Source organism: Neofelis nebulosa, chromosome 17 (assembly GCF_028018385.1).
Source record: "Neofelis nebulosa isolate mNeoNeb1 chromosome 17, mNeoNeb1.pri, whole genome shotgun sequence".
NCBI classification, from domain to species: Eukaryota; Metazoa; Chordata; class Mammalia; order Carnivora; family Felidae; genus Neofelis; species Neofelis nebulosa.
In genome coordinates this window covers 27,939,334-27,966,713 of record NC_080798.1, presented here as the reverse complement: position 1 = coordinate 27,966,713, position 27,380 = coordinate 27,939,334, and the positions used below count along the sequence as shown (strand labels likewise).

Sequence of the window (27,380 nt, the reverse complement as noted above, 5' to 3'; positions counted from 1 at the left end):
CCTTCCATCCTCCCTTTCTCCTTGGCATTTCAGGGACACGTTTCTCTGCGAAGCTGAGGTGCCCGGGCTCCGTGCGGGCGCTGCTGGGGAAGCTTCCGCTCCTCGGTGCTCATCGCCTGCCGGCGGCTCCGCTGTTAACCTTTGGGGTTTGCTCATAAAATAGAAACTCTCTTTGTAGGTCAGTTTGTCAGTAATTTTGGCAGCCGCGGGGCCACCGAGGGAATGAGGCTTGGTTCCCACTTGTCTCTCGTGCTCGGTTTGGAGACTTTTGCGGAGCCCTTCCCCGGGAGGAACGCTCACCCCTGCCGGAAACGAGAGACGGTTTTCTCTGACCTGGTTTTGAATCGGCAGGAGCAATTCCTGTATGCTGGAAATGTACGGCCGCTGAGAAGGAATTTGGTCCAAACCCAGCCTGAGGAGCCTTCTGCTTGGGGCCTGGTTTTCCTGCGCAGGTGGCACTTGGGTGGGGCTGCTGGGTTTTGCCTCTGCTTCCATGTTAGGTGAAAGGGAAGGTCCAGCTGAAACTGGCACCCACCTGAGCCTTGCTGGGTTTGCCACGGTCTGGGGACCTGGGTCCTGGCCTGCCAGCTGACCTGGCTGGTCCTGCACGAGTGCTCCTGACCTCCATCTCCCATCCAACCCTGGGCTGCTGCGCTTCTGGGCATCTAGCCTTGTGGCCCACCCAGTGCGCAGCTCCATACCCCATGCCGGAGGGGAGGGAAAAAGATGAGCAGGTCCTTATCAGACCCTCCCAGTGGGACTGGGGGTGAGGGTGGTTGGCTGATGTGCAGGCAGCGGGATTGGTGGTCAGAGGGAACAGTGATCAAGGGGTACTGAAACAGGCATTCTGGAGAAGTCAGGGAGGGCTTCCTGGCAGAGGCAGTGATGAACTGGACTCTAGCCCTTCCCTCTGTTATTTTTGGAGCCTCTAGGGAGTCAGATTGAAAACAGAGCACCTCTATTCCAGGACAGAAAGCTGGGAAAACCTATGCAGAGATAAAATTATGGCTGGAAATTTCATCCCACCCAAACAATAATTAAACACCAACTGTGTGTAAGACCCACTACCAGGAACAGAGCTGATTGAGAGCGAGCACAAGACTTCATGGCCAGAGCTGAAGTTTGTGGAATGAGAACTTTAGATTAGCCAGAGAGGTAGGTTGAGTGTCAGGGGAGGGGATGCCAAGGAGGGAGAGGAGAGCAGGCTAGGGCCTAGAGGAGCTCCCAGGAGCCTCAAGGAGCAAGACTCTGGCTCCTGCCTCCTCCAAGAAGGCAGGCAGGCTGGGAGGATGTTCTCCAGCTGCTTCTGTGATCCTGGTCATCTTTAGGTCCAAAGCCCGAGGGTGGACCCACAGGGCAGCAGGTCCAGACACAAGCCTGGAGCATTCCTAGCCAGGGACTCAGAAGCCCGCTCACAGCTGCCCTGGACAGGCTCCTGTATTGCTGATGTTTGTAGATAGTGTTACCTTTTGAGGCTGTGGGTTAGGGTCTTTATGGGGAAAGGATACAGCCTGGGAAACAGAAAGCCTGGATTCCAGCCTGTCCTTCCCCATGTGCTTGTCGACCTTGAGCAAATCATTTTACCTTCCATCACTCACTCCAACTATAACATGGCTGGATGGGAGCAAGTGGGCGTATCACCATGTTAACCAGGTTTCCTCCTATATGTCTTTACTGAGATTGGACCCGTTGACGATTCCTGTGGGGATCACAGGGTACTTACCTGCGTGCCAGGCCTTGGTCCAAGCACTTCGCATTGACTGTCCTACTTAATTCTCACACCACCTCCCCTATTCTCCCATTTTATGGATGGGGAAATTGAGGAACACAGAGGCAGAGCAGTCTGCCCAAAGTCACATAGCCAGCAGGAGTCAGAGCCAGGGGTAGAGCCTGCGCAGTGTGGCTCTGGGCCCCATGCACTCAACCTCCACACCAACTTGCCCCCACGTGGTCATGGAGCCCCCGTATTCATGAAGCATCTCTCCAGAGGGTGCAGTGTTCCCTGGAACACACTTTCCACCTGACTTTCATGGGTGTTTTTGGCTGCCAGGTCTGGACCATTAAACTCTTGAGGGAGTCTCAAACGGGATTTTACTCCAATCTCCAGATTCCCACCAATGTAAGATCCTATCGCATTGCATAGATTAATATCCCCCCATTTTCTTCTTTCTTCTTTTCTTTATAAATACCATAGCAGAGAAATTGGCTGGTGACGTGTCCACCCAAGAACCCCCTCGCCAAGGCAGCTGAGTATTAAGGGGGAAATTCGTGAAATGAAGTTTGGAAGCCGCCGGCCGGCCGGAGCCCCTTCTGAGCGATGATGATTTATTTCGGCAATGTGGTAGTCATTAGTATCTTTGGTGTCGGAGCCCGAGCACTCGGGCCTGGGTCTGTGGCCGAGGGAGCCTTCGGGGCCATTACGAGCTAATGGCTCAGTGTGGGCAAAGGAGGCCTGCAGTCAATCTCGCTGCTGGCGGGTAATAAACGTCGGCCGGCTCCCTTCCTGCTCCCCATGAGGGGGTGGGGGGGGGGGCGGCTCGTGACTGCCTGCTGGGCCTCTGACCAGCCTGGCCTTGTCTCCACTGCCCTGGGGCTTCTCACCACTTCCCCGCCATCGGGAGAACTGGGGCTAATTTGTTGCCCAGAATTTCCTCCATCTGACCCAGATTTTAGAAGCCTGAGGTTGGTTTAGGGGCTGTGGGTCCTGCTGGCTTGGCTTTTGGGTGTCTTCTTGTAGGGTTTCATGAACTCAGCATGTCCCCATGGAGGGGACTTGCATGACACAGGGGCAGGGCAAGAGCCGCCCCAGGTGAGGGGTCTTTGCTGCCTCCACAACTGGGGATGATCGGTCCGCCTTGCCCCCAGTAGACTGAGGCTGAACTTGGATTCCATAAGGGCGCAGAAGTATGTCTGTGTAAGTACGTATGTATGTGATCGGCACTTTCATGCATGTGTACCCACCTAACAAGCACCAGCATCCACAAACAGCCCATTTCCCTGCCCCCTGCAGCTGCCTCATGCTCCCTTCCAGCCAGCACCCCGCAAAGGGCAGCCACGCTCTGACCTCTACCGCCAGATTAGTCTGCCCTGCTTCTGAGTGTCGAATAACGAAATGTTCCAGTCTGTCGCCTTTGTGTCTGGCTTCTCTAGCTCAGTGTTAATGTTCACGAGGTACATCTCCTCTGTGGACTAGTGGTTTGTTACTTTTTATCGCCGAGTTGTATGCTCCTGCATGGGCACCGTCCACTTTGCTGTGTGTCCTTCCACTGCCGGTTGTTCCGTCGTTCCTGACTTGGGGCTGTTGTGAATGGCGCTTTGAAGGGCATCTGCGGAGGGGTCTCCCCGGAGGAGGGGGCGTGTCTCCCCCGCGGAGTGTTGGGCGGTCTTACCCGCGGCGGGGTCTCACCCACGAAGGGCATGTCACCACCGGAGCGTGGGGGGGATCTCATCCGCGGAAGGGTCTCACCAGTGACCCACGGTGGGGGGTGGTGGGGGTGGGTCTCACTCTCGGAGAGGAGGGGTCTCACCCGCCAAGGGCATGTCACCCATGCCGAGGGGGGTGGGGTGGGGTCTCACTCGTGACCCACGGCGGGGGGGGGGGTGGTCTCACCCGCGAAGGGCATGTCACCCACGGCGGGGGGGGGGGGGAGGGGTCTCACCTGTGACCCACGGCGAGGGGGGTATCCTCACTCTCGGAGAGGAGGGGGTCTCACCCGCCAAGGGCATGTCACCCACGGCGGGGGGGGGGGGGGGAGGGGTCTCACCTGTGACCCACGGCGAGGGGGGGATCCTCACTCTCGGAGAGGAGGGGGTCTCACGCGCCAAGGGCATGTCACCCACGGCGGGGGGGGGAGGGGGTCTCACCTGCAGAGGGGTCTCACTCGTGACCCACGGCAAGGGGGGGTCCTCACTCTCGGAGAGGAGGGGTCTCACCCGCGGAGGGGGGGGTCTCACCCGTGACCGACATGTCACCCACGGCGGGGGGGGGTGGTCTCACCCTCGTGGGGGGGTCTTCTGTGGTCGTGCGTGCCCATGCCTTTGCTTGATCATCCGGAGAGGAATTGTTGGCTCAGCAGGTAGGGATTTGTTCAGCTTGAGGCCGTACAGCCAGACAGTTCTTCCGGGTGGTTGTACTGACCTGCCTGCGGTGCCCTGCCACCTCACGGCCTCACGTCCCACTCCTCCTGCATGCCCTGCTCTAGCCACGTGATCTGTTTCTTGTTGAACATCCTGAGGTGTTTGCCCAGCCATGCCTTCTGTGTGTGGAACATTCTTTTTCCAGCTCTCACTCAGCTGCCTTTTTCCATTCGTGTGTCACCCTCGCTGGGCTGACGACCCCCACCCCGACCTCGGCACTCTTTCCTCTTTGTTTTATTGCCTTCATAGCGCTTCTCGGCCTCTGCTGCCATCTCCTTACTCACTTGTTTTGTGTCGTGTTTGCCTTTCCCATCAGAGTGGACCAGGGACCTTGTCTCTCCTGTGCTGGCCAGCACACCCGGTGCCTCGACCGGAGCCAGGCACTTAGTGGGTTTCGGGGATGAGAAGAATGAACGGACCGGAGCTTTGCAAGCCCAAATGTCCATGTATCCATCTTAGCCGCATCCCTGCCAGGACAATGAGGTCAGGATCACTGTCTTCATCTAACAGGTGAAGGCAGTGAGGCCTGAACGAGAGTTGAGCCCAGACCGGGACCCCTGACTCCAGGCATGACCCCCGCATTCTGTCTGGCATGTTGTTTTTGAGTCTTGGCTCTGGAGTCTCAGAGTCTGGCTTCAGATCTGACTCTGCCACTCATTTGTTGTGAGTGGTTCATCACTCTCTCTCAGTCTTGATTTACATGTCTATGAAAGGGGGGTGGGGGGGGACGGGTGTGTGGTTAAAGTGTCTAAGATCAAGTGCTCAGCCTTGTGAGGCGGTTTCTCCCCAACAGGCACTTTTGTGCACTGATTGCAATGGGAAAGCGCTCCCTTGATTTGTCTTTTTCTTTGGATCGTTGAAGTTTACAGGGTAGGATGGGTCTGTCGTCTCCTGTTTTCTCTCCGTCCTCCCATCCTTCCCACCTCCTCTTTCTGATTTGTAAGCAAATTCAAAGGCAAAGAAGCATGTATGTGTGCATGCCTGTGTGTTCACACACCATGTGCATGTTTGGGGAGAGGTTTCTTCTCAGCCCCAGGTACCCAGGGTGGAATTCAGAAGCTGGGGCTTCCTTTTTATTATTATTTTTAAAATTTATATATTTATTTATTTTGAAGGGGGAGAGGGGCAGAGAGAGAGAGAGAGAGAGAGAGAGAGAGTCCCAAATAGGCTCTGTGCTGACAGCGCAGAGCCCAATGTGGGGCTCGGTCTCATGAACCATGAGATCATGACCTGAGCTGAAACCGAGTCAGATGTTTATTTGCCACCCAAGCACCCCAGTAGCTGGGGCTCCCTTAACCACAGTGTAGCCTTGTACTCCAGAGAGGGGCCACCCTGCTTTGAGGTGTTAAAGCTACTAGGTTGAGCATCCAGTTTTCAGCTTACAGAGATGGCAGTTTCATATGGTTCAGCCTAAGATTTTCGGGACTTGAGAAGCAATCATTTATAGTAAACAGTTCCTACGTTAATTATAAATAATGTCTATCCAGTCCTCACAGTGTCCACCCACCCCCTGATATTTTTTTGCATGACCAAAAGTGCCTGGAGGTAAAGCAGGGAGGTTGTTCAGCAAACAGCCCTCACCTTGGACTTGCAGAGAGCGTCTGCACATGCAGTGGTGCAAGGCCTGGACCCCTGGAGGGGATGGGCCCCACCCCCTGGACTTCCTGTGCAGTGGAATGCTTGGCCCGGCACCCAATCCCGGGTGCTGCCTTATCTATCATTAGTCAGGGGCTGGAAAGTCCTCTAGGCCCTGTCCTTTCTCCCCTCCAGGAATGCTGGTCCAGACACCCAAGGACTTGGCTTTGAGTCATGGGACGGCTCTGGAATGACAAAAAATGACAATAATAGTAAAAATACCAAGAGCTGCTATTTATGGAGTGTGTACTACATCCAGGCACCTTACATGCATTATTTCAACTCTCCCCCTAAATTTTATAAAGTTGGTGTTGTCGTTCCCATTTGACAGATTAGGAAGTTGAGGCAAGGAGAGGCTCAGGAACCTACCTAAGCTCTGACAGCTGGGAAGAGGCGCAGCCTGGAGTTACATCCAGGCTACCTGACTTTAACTGTGTCCTTCTCACCAGTCCCTCTACTTCCTTGCTACTCAAATTTGAGGAGAAGTTGAAGAACAGTTTCTAGAAAGAGGATAACACTCAGAGAAAGGCTGTACATGATTGACAAGCTCTCTCAACAGGCCCCTTCTGCATTCTGAGCTGGGGGAGAGTCAGCATGGGCAGAAGTCACTGGGGAGCCTCCTGGTGGTGGTGGAGTCAGAAGGGCTGAGCTGTTTTGAGCTCATGAGCCAGCAGGCGGCCGGGGAGGTGGGGGGGGTGGAGGGGGGGAGGCGGGGAGAAGCGGACTGTGATCACCAAGTATTTGAGCTCTTTTTGATTGAGGAGTAGGCAAGACCAGGGCCAGAGGGCCTGCCTTCTTCATGATTATCATTGTAAAACCTTTGTTAAATGCTGGGAAGCAATAGTAATAGAATCTCTTTACCATGTAGTGCTTTCTTTGAACTGTAGATGTACGGATTTACAGAATCATAGGATCCCAGACCCTGAGACCTGTAAAGCTCTGGGATCATAATGTTGGGGACCTCCTATTTGCACGGTGTCTAAGAGAACCATGCTCACACACACTCACACGACGCAGGCTTTGCACAGCAAACCAGAGCGTACTCTAGAGCACGCTGTCCAAGGGGCATAAGATTTGAGGCACATGTGTAATTTTAAATGTGTTACTAGCTGTACTGAAAAAAAGTAGAAGGAAACAGATGAACTATTTTTATTTAACCCAATATATCCAAACTATTATGATTGCACTGTACAGTCAGCTTAAAAAGTAATTAATGAAAATTTTTTATATTTGTTTTCTCCTACTAAGGTTGCACAATCTGATGTGTATTTTGCGCTGCGTGTGGAACAGCCGCATTTCAAGCGTTCCGTAGCCGCGTGTGATTAGGGTTGTGCAGCTCTAGGTGGGAAAGCCCCTGTGTTCCTGATGGGAAGTGTACTGTGAGATGGGGGTGCAGGGGGGTGGGGGTGGGCGGCCTGTGGACCCTTGAGGAAGCAGGGCTCCCCTTGCTGGGAGGGGTAGGCTCTCAGGATCCTTGGTAGAGGCCTTAATCTCTCTTGGGAGTTTGGAAATAGGCATTTCCAACTTGCATCGCTCGACCATCTTGCTAGTCACTAGTCACCCCTGTTCATCCTGGCTGCTCTAGGGGTGGCCCTTAGAGAAGTCTCCTTTGCCCAGAGGGAGCTCTGAGGCAGTCAGAAGGAGCACAGACCCCAAACAGGCCCAACAGAGGAGGAGGGAGGAGCCACGTGGCCACAGCTCCCACCTTCATTCTTGATTCCGGCCCTTTCGGGAACAGACGCTGGGCAGTGCCTCCTGGCCTGTGGCCCTTGCCTGCCACTCCCCAGGGGGTGGAGATGGTAGGGGAGGGGGCACACAGCTCTGTGCCTCATGTCCCCCCTGCCAACATCCGAGGCCGCCTTCCCGGGCTGATGCTGTGAAAGCGATTCTCCATCTCTCCTCCTGCAGCCACAGGGAGATAAAAGCCAGGGCTGTGGGGATGGTAAAGAGGGAGCCAAATTATATTTATAATATTAAAGTGAGTGCATTTGTGGCTTGCTGTTCTCCAGGGTGTTTCATAAGTAGAAAAACACAAATTAGCATTTTCCATTTCCATATATTGACTAGAAAAATCGCCTGCTCTCAATTAAGACCTATAGCTTTTGGGATGTATGCAACAATTTTATAAAATATTTACAGCGAGATTTGCATTTTACATGGTGTTACAGTTTTTCTTGTGTTTAGGAGACAGAGCTGAGGCCTGTGAGAGGAAATACATTCTCTGGAATCGAGGGGGAAGAAAGCTGCCGGCTGTTTTTCTTGCCTTCCCTACGTTTCTGACGTTGTCTCTGGTAATTACCTAAGGCTGATCCACCCACGAGCTATTTGTTAGTCTGTTTCTCAAAGCCCGTGCTCCTTTGACAAATCTATTACTTTCCCTTTAAAACTTGCCGGAGTGGGGCTGTCTGTGGCTTTGTGTGAGATGGAGAAGGAGAACATTTTTTTCCGAATGTAAAAGCATGCCGTAAAGAACATAGCTATTTCCTGGATAATTTGCAGTTGTATATTTTATGTTAATTTCACCGAAAATACTGCACCCCTGCCAGGTTTAGTAGCGACTCACTGTGATATGAATAATTTCTAGTGAATCATTTTTTTTTCTTCATTTAAGATTTGGCACCTTTTTAAGATTTTAATAATAGCAACAAGGAGGAAGATTTAGAACAAGTGAAACATTAGTGCCAAAGAAATTCACGTTGAGCGCTAATGCAAAATAGCAAGAATAATTACATGGAAAGCAGTTTCCACAGATGTTTTTCCTTGTAATGTAATAACTATTTACTAAACTGTTTATTTTAGGCCTTTGGTTTATAATAAAATATTTATACATTCTCTGCTGTAATAAAAAAATATTGACAAAATACTATAGAGGTTTGAAAAGACAATTGATATGTTTATTTTCCAGGAAGCGAGTGTGGTATAAAAGTTTGGTGCTAATTTTGGTGGACGTTTCAAGGTTAGTGAAGCTGGGTTCGGTTTTAGAGATTATTCTCCCCAATTTACTGGTTGAGAACTGGTCAGCTGCAAAAATTAATATTTTGTTAGCCTATTGTTGGGTAGGGATATCGGTAGATAACGATATTTTTAAAATGGAATTCTTAGCTGTGAATCCTAAGTATCAGAGTTGCTACTCTGGGTGTAAGTCAGGCAGGCCGAAGGGGTCTGTGGCAGGAAGATGCTATTGAGCACCTTGCAGAATGGAGATACCAGCAGGACCAGGGGCTGTGGGGAGGGCAGTTTAGTCCTGGGGTTTATAAAGATTTGACTTCTGTGCTCAGCTTCTGTCTGCAGCCCATGAGGCGTGTCCTGTTCTTGGTTTGCCCCTATGAGAGCCCATCTGAATCCTGGGTGCAAGGATACCCTAACTTCTTGAGCCCCTTTTTTGTACGGCCCTAATTTGGGAGGAAAAGGAGCTCTAGGAGACAGGAGAGAGAGCCCCCACCGCCAACCCCTGAATCACTCCCTGCCCTCCAGCCTGCAGCTGTGTTGTGGAGGGTCCTGTTGGGGTCTCAGGAAGTGGCCAGGGTTGGGAGGGAGGGGGAGGAGTTTAAGGACCCCAACCAGAAAGAGGCTGCCTGGGAGTTCTGGAAGAGCCTGTTCTGGCCTCGCCTGCATGCTTGGTCCAGTTTTGCAATAACCAGCCTGTTTCTGCCCTCCTTGCTCTCCCGAGATATCTGAATTGACAACCTTATCTGGGGGTTTGTCCCTGAGCCTGGCTGTGGGTTTCTGCCTATTTGATTCGTTGTTATTGTAGCAGGGAGTTTGTGTGTAATTTGTATTTATTTGTGTCTCTACATTTGCATGCCTGTGGGCTTGTTGCTGAGTCTTCTATTTATGTGTTTGTGTGTGTGTGTGGGTTTTTTCGGGTCACTAGATTTGATGTTTGTGGGTTTGTGTCTGTGTTTTGGGTTTGGGTTTGGGAGTGTTTGTGGCCTTGTATATTTGTTTGATTCTATGTATTTGGATCTATTGGGTTATTTCTCTGTTTTGTGCACTTCTGTGTATGTCTCTGATGTGTGTGTGTGTGTGTGTGTGTGTGTGTGTGTGTGTGTGGTGTGTCTGAGTGTGCGTGACAGGCAGCCCCTTCTTCTGTGTGCCTGTGTGTTTCTGGATCTGTGTGTGAGAGAGAGAGGAGAGAGAGAGAGTTGGAGAGAGGGACAGAGGAGCATCCTCTCTGTAGAACAGCTGACCTCTTCATTGGGAGAGACCTGGGGGCTCTCCAGCACAGAGACTGCTGGCCATGGTAGTGCAGGTGTGCGTGGCCATTTCTTCCCACCAAACTTTCTGATGAAAGAGGAGGAAAGAGGAGTCAGGAAACAGGTTCCAAAGGGAAGGGAAGTGTGGTATTTTTTAATAAAGAGAGAGACAACTGGACCCTGGTCTCAGAACACCCAGAGCAATCTGTAAGAGGAAGTTTGCTTCTCAATCCAGAAAACATCCCTTTTTCATGGCTGGGGGAGGCCAGTGCCAGGGCCTCTGCCTGGAGGCCCCCACCCCTCAGCTGAGGGACGGGCAGTTTGGGGGGAGGGAGTTTTCAAGAACTTGCTTTGCTCTGCTTTTGGTTTTGTTTTCGGGGTCTATTCTGCTGGCTTGGCCCATCCCCAGTAATCTAGGACATTTCATACCAGGTCTCCTGAAGGGGTGTAGGGAGTTGCATCTTGGGGCCCCTCGGTGACTGTGGGAGGCCTTCCTTCCTCTGCTGGTCTGGCCCTGAGCTCACTGCTCCTCCAACAGGGACCTAGGAGAGCATCACAGATAGAAATTGCTGCCCCTAAGCCCCTAGCAAAGTTCTTGGTCCTCCCTCTGGTAGGAAATCGTTTTTTTGCCTTGTGCTTTGCTAAATAAACTCTGTCCCCTTTCAGAAGGAAATGGCCTGCTTCTAGGTGCCACACCAGCAGTCTCACGGGTTCTCGGGTCCAGGGCATCCCCGCTCCCTGTGAAGAGGCTAGGGCTCAGATTTTGATTTTTCACTTTTCAAAGAAGCTGAAGCATGGAGGGACAGTGACTTGGTTGAGTTTGGTAGCAAACCTTTGGGAGGTGCTACAACCCCATGGAAGTATCTCCAGGCGGGACTTCTTGGAGGGCCAGTTCCAAGGAGGCCCGGCAGGGGCAGGGTCCAAACATGAGGCACACTCTCTAAGGGGTGGGGTCTATAAACCTGCGGAGCTTTTGTTCTGCTGCTGCAGGAGGAGTCTGGGGTCAGAGCTGGATTGCTGGGGACAGAATCCGACAGCCTGCAGCCGCCACCAGGGGTCCCCCCTTCTACTCGCTACCCCCGACAACCTTCCCGTCTCCTCTAAATAAATCTAGATTAGGTATTTAAAGGATATCGGTCTGGGTTGGGGGCAGATGATTAATCCGCCTGGATGACCAACTTCTTCCCCACGAGCTCTTCCCACTCTGACATCTTGCTTACCTTCTATTTCTTCTCACCTGTGTTTTGAGCATCAGTGGGAATTTGCGCATATGGGGAATAGCGGGGTTAAGATAGATGTGTCAGAAAGTGATCGGAAATGAGCAAGGAGGGTGTGGGGGAGGGGAGGGGAGGGGAACAGTGTGGGTGGGTGGGCTGTGGCTGAGGTTGGGAGGGGATCACACACCTTTTCCGAGTGGGTCGGAACTTCCCGCGTGCTTTTCTTTTGTCTAACTATTCTCTGGGTGCACGTGGCCGGTTCCTGGCGGCGTGGGTGACCGCTCTTAAGCTTTGCAGAGATGAACTGCCACACAGAGCTGTTTGTTTATGTTTTGGCTCACACTGCTCATGGGCCAGGGACTCCTGCAGAAGAATTCTGCCTCGGTTTTTCTAGGAGAGCCCGCATACAGAAGGCTCAGGCGGAACAGGTCCTAAATTGCATTTGAGCGCTTTTATTTGTTGAGTAGATGATGACGTGTGGTGGGTGTTATTATTCATCTTGCTAATTGACCGTGTTCCTTATAATTTCAGGCAAGTTGCCCCTCCCTGTTTAAAAAATCTTAAAAACATACACACGCGTGCACGCGCACGCACACACACACAACTTAATGTATTTTCCTTCCCCCCCCCAAAAAATGCTGATGAATAGAAAGATAGAAATCACCCTTAATCTTGTCTCCTGGGGGAAACTGCTGTTAACAATTTGTTGTTTACCTTTCCTGACTCTGTGTGTTCTTACACGTGTAAACACAGTTTTAGAAAACATTTTATTGAAGTTTGATATTTATACAGAAAAGCACACATATCAATAAATATGTAATGACTTGTTATTGATGCATAACTTACATACAGAAAAGCTCCAAAGTCATAAGCGTAAGCTCGCTGAGCTTTCCCACACCGAACCCATCAGTGCAGGTAGCACTGGATCGTGACACGCCATCGCCTGCACCCCAGGGGACCACGTCCTACCCCCTTCTAGTCCCACCCCCAGAGTAACCATGATCTTGACTTCAGACAGCAAAGATACTGGCGCCTGTTTTGTTCCTTCGTACAAATGGAACCACTGTGTACTCTTTTACACAGTGTTTAGTTTTAAATGGAGTTACAATATCCATACTGTTTTGTAACCTTTCCCCTCCAGCAGTATATGGTGACAGCTTCCCATGTCAGCACACACACGTCTACACCATCATTTTCTGTGGCTGCTTGCTGATTCGTTCTCAGAACTGCTACAGTTTAAATTACCCATTGGAGTGTTCAGCTTTTCACTGTTATAAACCACTTCTTACTGCACACCCATGCTAGATGGGTGACTTTTGCCTTGTCCTCCAGGGACAGGGTGGCCAGAATGGACATGGAGGGAGGGGCCCTCACTGGGGCCCGGCTGGAGGAGCCCAGGTTGTTGAGTGGAGGATGCTGGCATCGCTTCAGTTTGCCAGCTGGACCTCATCAAGTACGGGTGTTAATTACTGGGAGGCCCCTGGTTCTGTGAGCAGGCGGGGGACGCTGGGGCTAACTCGCGAAACAGGGTCACCTTGAAACAGACGCTTCCAGGGGAAGCGAAACCGAGGAGAGGACCGCGGGGAAGCACAGGGCCCGGGCACCGGCTTCCCACCGTCTCCTCTAAGTCACCCCAGCGCTCTAGAGCCTCTGTACGGGACGTGCATAGGATCCCTCTGGCCCCGCATAACAATGCTACGTGTGTCTTTGTCCCTGGCTTTAATTGGGGTGAGCTGGGAGCAAGAATACCCATATCTGTGGCTTACCCCTTTCCGGAAGGCCCTTGGACTCTGAGGCAGCTGGTGATCCCTGCATGTCCTGAAAATGTGGCCTGAGCCAGCGCCGGGGCTCTGGAGGGGAACCGGGGCTGGGAACGGAGGGGGAGGGGGCAGCCTGGAAGTGCCAAATGGGAGCCGGGCTGTGCAGCGTGCCCAGGTCAGGAGGCGCCGCCCCGTGGCCCCAGCCAGGTAAGCTCCCGGCTGCAGGAGCGGCAGGGCCAGGTTGGAGGAGAATTAGGTTATCGCATTTCCTCCGTAATTCTTCATCAGGGCTGCCGCCTGGATCTGTTGCGGGAAAATCAATGTGTTCTGACTCCATAATTTCCCAGGTTGCCTTACTCCAAGTACATTGTGCAGGGAAAGGTGACATCTCTGGCCACGTCTGCGTGGACCAAATACACAGACACACACACACACACACACACACACACACACACATGTTTATATTTATATTGTACCCTTTCCTCCCTTCCCTTTCACCCCCACCCCATGCCCACCTCCAAGCCCTGGATTCATTGGAATTTCACAACCTTTGCATGCTTTTGTGAAAACACTCATTTGTGTTTGCACCAGGCCGCTAATGGCGGACGCCCAGGTCTGCGGAGCTTACCTCTGTTCAGCTCTCGTTATGGCGAGGAATGTGCCGTTAATAATGCATCTATGGAACTCAGCTGTGTGGGAGCCAAGTAATTATCCCACTGTAGCGTTCCGGCTTCAGTGTCATCACAACTGGGGCTTCATTAAAAGTCCTACCAGAGACGGTGTTGTGTGCTGCAGCCTGTATATATATTTTTTCATTTAAATTATCAGCCTTGCTATGGCTCAGAGGTAATTTGACTTTTTGAAACCGCTGAGCCCCTGTGAATTCCCCTCCCCTTCTCCCTCTCGCTGCTCTACCAGCTGATCAGCCCCAGAAGAACAAAAGGTTTATCTGAAGCTATGAAGCATATATTCACCAGCTTCTGGCGTCTAGATAAAAAAAAAATCAAAGTACTCCATTGAACATGTTAATACTGAGCAAAATGCACACAGCCAGACACTAAACCTTTACAGGGATTTGGGCATTTGAAAAGTGATACCCCGATCAGGTCTTGAGCTACGTTTCTTAGCCCAGAGAAGAGTAAGTAGCAAAGAAGGAAGAAAGAATGTTTATAAAGGAATATTAAAAGCAGCCAATGAGCTGCATCCGAGTTGCCCACCTTTTCGTCTTATCCCTTTGTCTGGTTTCTGCTGGGTGGGCAGCCAGAAGCCTAGAGAAGGGCATGTCGTAGGTAGGGCAGTGGGTTTCTCCCTTTGCTCTGGACTTTGGCTGGTGGCTGGAGTGGTGAGTGGGGAAGAGTGGTTGCCATGACTCTTGGAAGAAACACTGAGAACTGGGGATGGTGGTTCTCCTCTTTGTTTCTCTTGATTTTCTGCGACCTCGTCAGCTTTCCACAGATGGAGGCTGGGAGAGCCTCAGAAAGGGGCCCCCTCCAAGCACATTGCCACCCTGAGTAGCCCCTTCTTGGGGCCTCCTGGAAGTCTCACGTTTCCCAGCTTCTTCATTGCTGATGGGGAACAGCCACCATATAAGACGGGCAGGAGCAATCAGGTTCTAGGAGTGAATCATCCATCACAGAGAGAGCAGATAGGTGCTTAATTAGCAATGTCTGCCACGGGTGGTGAACTGGTGCTTTAAGTGCACGAGTCTGTCAGATAGGCTTACTGAGCTCCTGTACTTGGCTCTGGATCAAGGAAGATATTGGAAAGGTGTAGGACTTATTTCTGCCTGCTAGAAGCTTTCTGTTTATTTGGGAGCAAAACATAGCTACAAAAAACCTCTCTCATGTTATAAGCGATTTGTGCTTAATGCTAGAGTATACTTTTTGGTCAGGACAGAGAATGCAGGGAATGGAGTAATCCGAAAAGATATCCAGAAGAATATAGCACATTTGAGCACTGATGAAGGCAGCTTGGGTGGAGTTTAACCTGCTCATGAACCCAAGAAGGGTGTAGCACAATTTACAGCTGGTCCCCAGATGGAGGCAAGGGGGGAAGAATCCAGTTTTCACTCTGTGTGGCTCTCATGGAACCCTAAGGGAGCTCTGTCCTTTGGGGGTGGGGCTTAGCCTCCGTGTGTGTAAGATCGGAGCTGGCTGCCACCCACCTGTGCAGAGGCCTCAGGTGTGCCCAGGGTAGGAAGAGTTCATCCCAGTGCCCCGAGTACATCATGTAGGACTCCCATGGCCTTCTGGTAACTGGCCCCTTTGGTGTGGAGAGTGGACCCCAGATACAACCTCTGGATCAGCTTCATGGCCACAGGGAACATCCATGGATCTCAGACTCTGCCCCAGACTTGGAATAGACTCCCCCTCACACCTTCTGTCTTTGTCTGCCAACTCTGTCCCAGGATTTGAGTCGAGTGTAGGGGATCCTTAACCAGAGCAAACCAAGCCCCTGCTCTAAAGGAACATCCAGTCTGATGGGAGGGGTGGACATGTGGATGTGCAAGTTCCTAAGTGTAGTACAAATGGGTCAGGGAGTGATTTCCTGTCCTGGTTATGTGTGGGGAGGGTAGGTAGGTGAGGCTAAAGACTGGTCAATAGAAGTCTGAAAGTAGAAGGTCATTTGAGCTGGGCCTCTGAAGGATGAGTAGGAGTTCGTGAGAGGGAAGAGAGATCCTCCAGGTGGTGAGCACAACGGGAACTCGGAGGCATTAAAGAGAGAATGATGCTCCTTGAAACACTTCTTGCCAGGGTCACTAGTGACGCCTGACTATGGAAGCTGATGGCTTTCGTGGTCCTCCTAGGCCACTGGACCCCACTGAGCACTCTCTGAACACTTGTCCGCATGCATATCTAAGCACCCCCAAATTGGTGGTCTCCAGGCCTGGCTTCCTTCTCTCTTACATTCACCCTCACAGCCAGTTGCCTACTGGCCATCCAACTCCACATGCCCTGAACATGTCTTCACCTTCTCCCACACCCCGGTGTCAGAGACTCACATCTCAGTCCTCTGCCTCAGGGCAGCTCCCGAAGCACCTCCTCTGTCCATCCCTACAACCCATACCCAGTTGTTGGACCCCCGTAGCTTTTGGCCAGCCAAGCTCCAGCTCTGGTCCGGGCCTGCGGCGCCTCAGGCTCTGTTTGCCACAGAGGCTGCATCCTGGATGGCTCATGCACTTGCCAAACTGAAGGCCCGTGGCAGTCCATTCTTTGCTTTTGTTTGTCTAAAGCCAGGGACCGCTTCCAGGGCCTGTCTGTCGTGGTCGGGGTCTCGGAAGGGGGAGGGGGATTCAGACTTAAAGGAACGTGTCGGACACTGAATATCGTCTCCTGAGACGCACACACACTTGGATCCGAAGCCTTGAGGCAGGTCTTCGCCTCCTTTGGGGACAGTCGTCTCGTGCCCGTGTAAATGATTTTGGAATCATTTTGGTGTTTGAACCTCAGCGTTGGCCACTTGTCCCCATCAAAGCCAAAGACGCTGTGCCTGGCGATGTTACGCCCACCAGGAATGAGGTCACCCCTCCTCCTGGGCAGCCGGGGCTGGGGTTTACAGCAAACAAAGTGCCTCATTGCTCTCCCCACCGGTGAGGACTCAGGGCGAGCAGGAAAACTCAGCCAAGCACGTATCGGCATCGGGGAGCAGCTCGGAGGCCCCAGGTCCTGGTTCTCCCTGGTCCGGAGCTGGAAAGAAAGAGGCGGAAGAAGTGTTTGAATACTGTGCTGTGAAGGGAACAGTCCTGCAGCGAGGCAGTTGTGATATTAGAGCAGGCCTCCTAAGAGATCCCCTGGCTCTGAGCTGTGATCCACACACCACATTCACAGACAGCTGGTCGCCCAGCGTGGGCTGCGCCTGCCGCTCGGAGCTGGCACACTGGCGGGGACCAGGTAATGCTCTAATTTCCCTCGTGCAGATGCGGCCAGGAATATCTTAATTTATTGGTGTGCTGGCATGCAAGAGGGAATGGTGCCGGTGCAGCCTTGCATAACTATTAGCAAAAAATGGAGCTGATAGGGGCTTGACTTTTCCTAAAGTGGGTTTGAAATAATCATCGCCTTTTGTTGTGTTTGGAAGGGCTTGAACAATTCTTAATTATTTAATTATAGATATGCAAGTAATACGCTGGGAATGGCCCTGCCATTCCAGGGATACTGAGCAGAGGAGAATGTTTAGTTACCGGAGGAAAAAAAAAAAAAAAAAAAAAAAAGAAGGTGGTAATTAAATCGGAGTGTCGTTTGTATCCTGCCACGCGACTCCAGTCAGCGACGCGGACGGGAAGAGGTCTGCTGGGCCTCACCTCGGAAATTCTTATGTAATCATAGTAACATCAACAGCATCACCGCCTTCCTCTGGGCGAGGCCTGCGGAGTTCGCCAAGCTCTTTGTCTGTCACTTGCTTGTGTTGTGCTATGTGAGTGCTCTGAGAGGTAGATGCCATTGTTCCCATTTTACAGATGAGGAAATGGAGTCTCGGGGACTTGTCTACTGTCTCACTGCACTCAGGGCTTGAAGCCACAACTTGTGTTGTTCAGCCACCCCAGCGGCCTGCCTTTCCTGCCCTGTCGCTGGAAGCGGCTGAGCCGCCTTCTGCCTCACGGTGACTTTTCTCTCCAAATAGCCTGGGCCAGCCTCGACAACTTTGGTGACTGTTTGCCTGAATTGTGTGTCTGACTCTGTGGCACACTCCTCGTGATGGACACCTTGTAATTATCCCATATAAGCACTCATTGTATTCATATCATTAATTTTGTTTGGGCTATTACATTTGATAGATACATTAAGCATTATATAGTTCTCTTTATACATGAAATTGAACTGCCTTTGAACAGTCAGCCGGCTAATTGCCCGTAATTTGTGTTGCTAACGAGAGGCAGAATAGTGGTATAACATTAGGCTCAACAGTCAGTTAACAAATTTGCCGATTCAGATTGCAAAGCATGCCCTCTGTGGCAGAGGCAGGCTGCACTTCACACGTGAATAGATTTTTAAAAACGCATTCAACTAAAAAACAACAACAACAAATTCTTCCCTCCACCCCAGGACTAGGCAGCAATGGTTGGCCGTTTGGGGCGACAGGTTGGTAGTGGGTGCGTGAATCTGAAGGATGTGAGATGTGGGGAAAACCTGGGGGTGGGTGGGAAGGTTCTGGTTGCTTCTCTGAGGAGCTGACAGAGAGGCTGAGCTCCTGCCTATGTCCTGAGTGACCTCCCACCCAACCTCTTGCCTGTGGTCTGGGGGACACTCGTGGTTCTGGCCTTTTGATCATAACTAGATTATTTCTGCATTAAGTCTTCCATTTGGGCCTTGTCACCCTGAGGGGTTCTTCGGGTTGGACTGGGTGAGGTTATCTTGGAGTCTCTTTCGCCACAGCCGGAAGGTAATTTGGAAATGGGTGGTCGGGGCTGTGGCTAGCTACTGTGTCATCCCTCCCTGGAATCCCATGACCGTTTCTGATCCCCCCACCTTGAGAAAGGCATGACCAGTGCCCGGAGAGGCCTGGGGAAGGGGCACACCGTTAATTATGTCATAATGGTGGGTTGTGTAGGGGCTGACACGGATGAGACAGATGAGCTCCTTCCTTCTGGAATGCCAGAGACCTGAATGCATCTCCCCCAAATTTGTCTGTTGAAGCCCCTACCCCCACTACCTGAGAATGTGACTGTATTTGGGGATAGGGCCTTTAAAGAGGCAGGTATATTAAAATGAAGCCATTAGGGTGGGCCCTTATTCACTATGTCCTTAGGAGAAGAGGAAATTTAGACACAGTAGGCATGTGCATACAGAGGGAAGGCCACGTGAGGACATGGTGAGAAGCATGCTATCTGCATGTTGAGGAGGGAAGCTTCAGAAGAAACCAACGCTGTGGACACCTTGATCTTAAACTTCTAGCTTCTAGAACAAGCTAGATTCCTGTCATGGAAACCATTCCTTCTGTGGTATTTTGTCACGGCGGCCCCGAGCATGCTAATACAGAGAATGCCGGCTCGTTCTGTCAGAATGAGGTAAGTGTGTGGTACAGTCTTGTTAGAAAAGTCTCAGAAAACCAAAGGTGAGCAGCCCTCTGTCAAGCTTGACAAATAGAGTTTTAGGACCAAGAAAAGGATGCCCCAGGTTTATGCAGTAGATAATGGCCACTCAGAGTTCATTCCATAGGGGAGACCTGGGTCCTAAAATGGTGTTAACAGACCTTGTTCCATACGCCCATGGTTAGTTACTAAGGGACGCAGGAGTCATGGGGGGAAGCGTCTCGTTTGTTCTTTGAAGTGGGCTGCACAGAGGCCTCTTACCCTCTTGCGCCGACCCTCCATAGCCCCCGTCTCCACGGCAGGCATGGGAGAGGTTTGCATTCCTATGTCTGTCTCCACCGAGCCTGTGAGTGTTGGTACCTGCAAACCAGCATCAAAGAAAGAGACTTTTTTAAGCCTGGAAGACAACGCCTGTGGGCATCTGAGTTCATTCCAACGTACTTCTAGGCCTTATATCTGCTCAGTGAACAAGCCAGGTCTGTGACGGACACATTCCTTAGCACCTCAGGCTCTACCTTCTTCCCGCCCGTTCCTCCAGTGTATAACGTAAGGGAATTCAATTTTCTTTTGACTTAGAAAACAAAGTAGCAGAAATCATTTGGATTGTCAACTTCTGGGCAAATTGTTGCTGTTTCCAGTGTTGCTGTACGTAGTTATGGGGCAAATGGCCTAAACGCGATCAATATATGTTATTGATTATTCACTGGTGCTGTGTCACAGTATGCTAGGCAGCTTGGCGCCTTGGGTGTAGACTTGGTGCATTCTTCACTCTTGAGTGCCGTCCTGTCTGGGCAGTTGAGCCTGAGGAGGAGGAGGAGGAGGATGATGATGATGATGATGTGGGTGTGTGTGAAATGTATATACAGTGTGTGAGCACTTTTATAGGTGGCTAATTGGTTGTTTTTTTTTGGGCAGCTAACGTATTTGTAAAGACAGGTAATGTCATTAGAATAAGTTTGAGAGATTTAAATGTTTCTGTGCCTGAATGTACTTGTTTTCAAATAATTTTAAATCCATTGACATTTCATACAGAACAGAAATGGTGTGTGTGTGGCCATTGTGACTTATTTTCCCTTCCCCACTTACAGCATGACTGGCTAATCACACTATGTTTTTCTTTGTCTTTTAATTTCTTTAATGTTTATTTGAGAGAGAGAGCGAGCCAGGGAGGGGCAGAGAGAGAGAGAGAGAGGGAGAGAGAATCCCAGGCAGGCTCTGCGCTGTTAGCATAGAGTCTAATGCGGGGCTCCATCTCATAAACTGTGAGATCATGTCCTGAGCTGAAATCAAGAGTCGGCTGCTTAACCAACTGAGCTACCCGGTGTCCCACAATATGTTTTTCCAATATCAACTAGCTCTATGCAAAGCACAATGTGAGTGTGCTGTCAGTAGACCTGGCCATTTTGTTCTAGCTAATCTTTCCTCCAAAGATGGGAACATACAGGAAATGAGAAAGCCTATCATCTGGAGTAAGTCAGATGTCCCAAACACAAGACCGTTTGTTGCCATCAGGCCAGTAAGGCCCTAAGGGTACTGCTCCTTTGCTGTTGCCTGAGACTGTAGTCCAGGGATGGCCTCTGAAGTCACACTGTAATTCCTCTTGGCTAGCCTTTCTTTCTGTTTTTCAGTTAGCTAAGGAAAGAAAGAGGAAGTAAGAGCTTTGTTTTGAGCAGGACACTAATAATTTTGTCTTCATAAGATTTCTCAATATACAATAAATTAATAGCTGAATGTTGGCAAGACATTCAGGATGGATCTAGATAGGGAGTGAGAAAGTTGTTGAGAAAGTTGTTTGATAAGACTGATAATTAGTGGTGGCAGTTGGTCCTTATGATGGATTCATTGCAGTGAGTCAATACAGAAATTCAAGATGGCACTACTAAGTCTTTTTCACCAACATGTTTTTACTATTTTATTTTATTTTATTTTTTATTTTTTTTTAACGTTTATTTATTTTTGAGACAGAGAGAGACACAGCATGAACGGGGGAGGGGCAGAGAGAGAGGGAGACACAGAATCGGAAGCAGGCGCCAGGCTCTGAGCCATCAGCCCAGAGCCCGACGCGGGGCTCGAACTCACGGACCGTGAGATCGTGACCTGAGCTGAAGTCGGACGCTTAACCGACTGAGCCACCCAGGCGCCCCTTTACTATTTTATTAAATCAAAATTAATCCCTGGCATGGAGAAAAGATTCAAATTACATAGAACTTTAAATATACATTCTCCCTTCCTCTTGGCTCCTCCCCCAGTTTCCCAGACTGGAGTACAGGTACCTTGGGATGCTGGGGAGGGCTTCGGAGAATAAGTTTTGGAGAGTGAGTTGGAGTTTGTGTACTGCAAAGCTGCTTTTGTTGATGGCTGCACTATGGAGGGAAGTCGTGCAGGATGAGAGGAGAAAGGGAGCCTCAGTGGATTCAGGAAGGCAATAGACCAGGATCTTGCCATGTCCCTTCTTGTTTGGAGGGGCTTGCTCAAGGCAGGGAGTCCTGCAGGCAGAAAATTGGCCGATTTCCTGGGTCTGCAGGTGAGTATAGGTGTCAGGCAGGCTCAGGGGGCCATGCGAGCAGGGGGGAGCGGCAGGAGGGAAGACAAGGTGTATGCAAATGGCCAAATATTCCAGCCAAGACCCCAGTGTGTCAGCTGGGGGGAAAAAAAAGCACGAGAAGGGGAGCAAACCCACTCAGCCTGCTTCCCAGTCATTGCTCAGGAAATGTTGCTGGAACCCACGCCTGGTGACATGTCAACTCCTGACGGAAACCTGGGTTGGCAGGCCCCGTTTTTTAAGCTGAGTGCCTGTCTGCCAGATCGCATTTGGATTGAGTGGCTGGCATTCCTCGAGCCTCGCTTAATAGGATTGAAAGAAAAGAAATGTTACTTTTCATCACACAAGACAACAAAGAGAAACGGGGAAACGAAAATATTATTTCGTTTGAACAAATTACAGGGAGACTCTCTGGGGTCCTTTCAGGGAGTTAGATGAAGAAAAGCACTTAAATATCATTCCATCAAACTAAATTTTTAACTACAATTTTTTACAGATAAAATGTATTGGGAGGATTCAAAGAAGATTAGAGCTCACCTAAGAAACAGTATTCAAATTTTACCAGCTAATGGAGGCCCAGCAAAAACTGCTAATGCCTATAACTTCCCTCCAAGGGACAGAGATTTCAGTATTCTTATAAAAACACATTGAGCTGATTTCATTTCCCTGTCTCCGCAGACTTCATTCGTGTAATTTCAGTAAGTGTTATAAATGTTATTTTAAGTATTATAATGATAATCCCTACTGACAATGGAGCCGTACATCCCAGCTTCCATTCCTAAGGTAATGTTTACCTCGGATAGCACATAATTGTTTGCTTTTTTCACGGTAAACTCTCTGCTCCCAACTGCTTAATCAGCCATGGAAAAGAGAGGAGACTTTAGAAATGTTTAATGTTCTTCTGATTACATTAGAGTAATGGGTAAGCCCTCATCAGTGGGGCTGGAGGAACAGATCGCTGCTCTCCCCTCTCGTTTTGTTTTGGTTTGGGTTTTTTGTTTGTTTGTGTTGTTGTTGTTTTTTATTTTTTTGGTGTGTTTGCATTTGCTTTTTGTCCACGGATCTTAAGGAGGGCTGCTATGGGCTGTGGCAGTCGGAGGAATCATTTGTTGTTATAAACATCCCAGCCGTGGTGTAAATCTGCCCTTTCTCGGGACACGTGTCGGGACGGCCAGGCGTGGAGCCCTCCTCCTGGCAGGTGCCTTGGACTCTTGTATTCTGGTCACAGGCTGAGTTTGGGTGCTCTCAGGATCCAGGGCGCCCGTAGGCTCTCTGGGTGTGTTCTCTACTGCCTGCTCGGTAGAAGCGAGATTTTATTACACTTCATGAAAGCGAAACTTTTCTACCCTGGAACACAGAACCTCAGGGGCTTTCTCGGGGCATTGTATAACATTGACTTCTATGGCTTCTTCGATATCTGAATCCAAATGTGATCAGGAATTCAGATGGAGCAGGGAAGCTTGATATTCATTGTGGGTTGGAAGAGTATTTGCTTCTACTGGTCAGGAGTGTTTAGAGCCCTCCTTTCTTCACCTCTGACTATAGGGAAGTTCTGCTTTGAGCTAACTGACAGCCGGGTGTGCTTAAATTCATTCAACAAACAATCAGAGAGACTGCTCTGCTCCAGGCACTGTGCTGGGCTCGGGTGAGTGAATACCTGAATGAATGTGTTTCCCCCGCATTCACGTAGCTAGTTTTCCAGATGAGGAAGCCAAGACTGAACAGCAAACAAGCCAGAGTGTAATTACAGATGGGGCGATGGGTGACTAGTGTGGGGACAGAGAGGAAGATCGGAGGATGTCAGTTAAGCTGAGCTTTAAAGGCTGAGAAGGAGCCAGGCCGGTGAAGAGGTTAGAAATGCTGTAGCATCTTCTGGGGGCCTGGGGTGTGACACAGGACCAGGACCGTGGCTCCAGTGAAGTGAGAGAGGCCTGGCAGTGTCTGGCCTCGCAGGGTGCGGTCAAGAGCTGGGATTTTATTCTCTGCAGTTAAGAAGCCAGTGCGGAGCTTTAGGTGGCCAATGACATCTTCCCATTTTAAGCTTGTCAAAAGATTGCTTTGCCTGCTGGGGGGATCAGACACCATCAGGGCATAAGAGTGGAAGGTCAGAGTCCGTGGACAGCCGCTGTTATCCAGGCTACAGAGGATGGTCCATGGTGGTGGCAGTGGGTGACAGGCTGATTCAAGATACATTTGGAAAGGAGATGGATGTACCTACCCCTCTGGTCAAGTACGTGCCAGGCAGGAAGAGGTGTTGGGCGTGAATATGTCTGTGCCACTGCTTCCTACAGTTAGTTGGTCAGCCTCTACCTGTGTCCTGTGGCTTCCCAGGACTGCCCCCTCTGGTGTCTGTCTTCTCTCCCCTCAGAATGTTTGGGACACTTTGTGGCAGTCCCCTGAGGAAGGATGGGGCAGGGCTGGCAGGATGTCCTGCCTCCCCTGTCCCCATGCATTATGTTACTCATTTCTCCAGCCTCAGTTTCCCCAGATCCTGCTGGAAAGGGGATAGAAGTGTGTTCAGCATGTCTGACCCTTGCTCCCCTCCTCCCACACCCACTGACAGCCCTTCCTCCAGCCACCACTCCAGAGATCCCCAAAGTCTGTGGCATAATTGAGCTTGAGCCTTTAGTTAAAGACCAGGGCCAGTAGGTAGCTGATTTTCCCAGTCCTCAGGGTGGACGCTTGACAGGTTTCTGTGATGGGGACAGGGGAGCAAAGGGAAAGGAGGTGGAGCGATGGATAATTAAAGCATCCTGAGGGCCCCAGTCTGGTCCAGTTGGCCCAAGAGGGGGCCTCCCCAGTGGGGCCTGGTCAGAGGGCGTGTGTGCACCTGGCGGGCTAGAAGGTAGGCAGCCTTTCTGCTGATGTGGCGGTGGGCAGTGGGTAGGAGGGGGGGAGGGATTAATTGCATGCATGGAATATCCCTAGTGCCCAGCTTTGGGTTGAATTAGCTTCCAAGAAAACATCTACTATCTCTCCTCTTTCCTTTGGAAGGGCAACAACTAGTTGAATCCATCCATCTGTGTTTCTCCCTAGCTTTCCGCATTCTGGGGAACCGTCAAGAAATCTAAAACATTGTCGTGAAAATCAAGGTGGAACCTGGCAAGTGCCAGGGAGCAGAGGAAGAGGGGAAAACAATGTGTTTGTTTCTCTGAAACACACACACACACACACACACACACACACACACACACACACCCCTACCTCAGTCCCAACCCAAACCATATGAATATTTTAACACCAGAGTGTTTTGTTCAAGTCAGGAGCACACTGCATTTCGGGCAAGGCCAGAGGATGACCTGGAAACCTGAATATTTCAGGGAACAAAAGGTCCTTGGGTCTGCTTTCCCTAGAAGGGCCTCAGTCCAGGGTTATTTGAAGGCCAAGCGGTCCAGGGGGCAAGGGAGGCAGCTGGAAGGGTTTCTGCTGCTTCTCCTCCCTTTCTAGGGCTGGGTGCTATGGGAGCACATGCCCTGCTCCCTGGCGCCCAGCAGCCGCGTGGGGCCACGAGGCCCCAGCCTCCAGCCGCGCGCCAGGCAGAAAGGAGGGAGAAGGTGGGAGGAGGGAGGGTGGGAGGAGGGAGAGCTGGTGAGAGGCTGGGGCAGGGGGGCTGGGAGATAGAGAAACAAACTCTATTTTCTGCTCGTCTGTGGCGGGAGGGCTCCTGCGGCCCACAGGCTCGCAGAGTGAAGCAATTTCAGACAGGGATGAGTGTCTGTTTTTCCCTGGAGCGGAGACTAAAAACCCCGAAAGCCCTCGGTTTCTCTGCCCTTAATATCCTGTTCTGAAAAGTGCAGTTGTAAGAAGTGGAGGAAATGAAGATCCTTAACAAATGGAAGGGGGCCCTTCCCCAGCCGGAAACAAGAGAGCCTCGGTCGGTCGAGCTGGATGGTGAAGCTGGAGAGAGGCCGCCTCTGGGCTAGAGGAGCTTGTTGCTAGAAGGGGTCCCGGGCGGTGGCCACTTGCAGACAAAGATTCTGGTTCCTGTCCTGCCTCTGGGGGTGTTTGCTGGGACCAGTGCCACTTGGGTGGCTTCAGAGGCCATGGACAATGGCATGCTCGGCTCCCTGCCTAGAGAGGCTAGAGTTTGGGAACTCTGTTATTCTGTCTCTGTAGTTCTTGCTGTGGCCTTTCCTTGGAATGCAGGCACTGGCCACCCATCCCCTCCTGCTCCGGGGTTTCAGAACCAGCCCCGGTCCAGGGCAGCTCGGAACTGGGTCTCTAGAAACCAGAGGATTTGTTGTACCTCAGAGGGGCCTCTTGTGCCTGCATGGTAGATGGGAAATACAGGGGGGCCCCCAGCAGGGTGCAGGGAGAGCCTGCCCCTGCAAACAGAGAGGGTCAGGGGCTGCCAGGAGGCTGCTGACAAGGTTTTCTGGTGGGCCCCCAGTCATTTTGGGGTCTTGGCTCCCTGCATTGACTTGCGGCCAGTTCTGCAGTGACCAGACTGGCCTGCCAGTACCTCTCCAATAGTTCCGGTATTGCCCCCACTGCCCTTGCTCGTGGCACGTGATGTGCCACGTGAGGTACCAGCCCTCCCTCCCTCTGTGTGCGGGGAGATGCTGGTCCCCGCCTGGCCTCCCGGGGTCCTGGCCTCAGTAGAACGAAGTGGTTGAGAACACGGACTCTGGGCTTGCATCACCCTCTATGACCTGGGCGACTGTGAGCAAGTCATGGATCCTCTGCATCTGTTTCCTCCTCAGGAAAACAGTGGTGAGGGTGGTACCTTCCCCTTCAGGTGGTCGTGGGAATTACATGAGCTTAGAACCCTGTTGGCACAGAGGAGTAGTGAGCAGGTAAAGGTTTGATAATATTATTGCCGTGGTTATTGTTGTTCTACACATCTTCCAAAGCACCCCTTCTGCAGAGAGCCTTCCCAGCTGGCCTGCCCCCACCCCTGCCTCCCTGGGTCTCTCACTGTTCTTCCCTGGGGAGTCTGACACCCCTGGTCACTTACTACCTTATTGTCTGTCCTCTGTCTTTAACAACATCATCTGCATTTGGCACATTTTCTCAGTGAAGTTCTGAACGGGACCTTGTCCATCCACCAAGTCCCACCCCAGGTCTGGATTTACAAAATGCCTCACTTAATTGAATGATATGAAACTACATTAAAAAAATAAGGTTAAGGCCTTTTCCTTCAATAAATGAAATAGATAATAAGATGTGTACATATACAGTGTCTGCTTTGTTTGACCCTGTGAATCAAGTCATGTGCTGTTGTTATGTTCCTGCTGCTGATGCCAATATCAGGCTCACAGAGGAGGATGGACTTGTTCAAGTTCACACAGCTAGAAGGGCAGAGGCAGGACTTGAATACAGAACTCTTGACCCCCACTAGAGCAGAACTGCGTGGTCTCTGAGCATTCTCAAACAGGACTGGTTTTCTGACGGGCAGTGGCCACTTCACTTACGGGCTGACCGTGGGGTGCCATGCCCAAGCCCCTTTCTCCAAAAGCGTGACGGACTACTGAGTCCCCAAGTCCGTGCCAGAGTGCCTGCCCCCTGCCAGTGTGTGGGGATGGCATGAAGACCTGCTTTTTTATTGGTAGTAAATTTAGTTGCATGTGGGCTAATACTAAAATAGACTTGAATTCCCCAGGGCTCGGGGACACTAGAGAGCCCAGCCAGCGTAGCTTCTGCTCTGGCCTCTGTGTGTCTCCTCAATCCCACCGTGGGCCTGCATGGAACCGTGAGCTGCCTCAGAGGGTAGACCTCACATCTGCTTGTCACGCCCACCATGTCTCGTTGCATATTCCCACAATGCCTGTCTTAGTACATAGGAGGTATTCAATGGAGGCAGCAGGGAATATGTTGAGGGCCAAAGGAGTTTGCCTGGTTCTAGCAATTTCCTCCAGAGAGCAA

At 51.0% G+C, this 27,380-nt stretch overlaps 1 protein-coding gene across 3 annotated transcripts in view; it reads left to right on the top strand.

Moving 5' to 3' along the window:
* ZNF423 (zinc finger protein 423) overlaps positions 1-27,380 on the top strand; it is a 332,888-nt gene that overhangs the window by 226,542 nt on the left and 78,966 nt on the right. Inside the window, exon 6 of one of the 3 annotated variants that reach the window (XM_058707783.1) lies at positions 2,195-2,410. The exons of the other annotated variants lie outside the window; for them this stretch is intronic. Within the exon in view, the coding sequence (XP_058563766.1) occupies positions 2,195-2,250 (56 nt within the window). The 3' untranslated portion in view covers positions 2,251-2,410. Of the gene's footprint in view, positions 1-2,194; positions 2,411-27,380 lie in introns of those variants that run through there. 3 annotated transcript variants of the gene reach the window in all.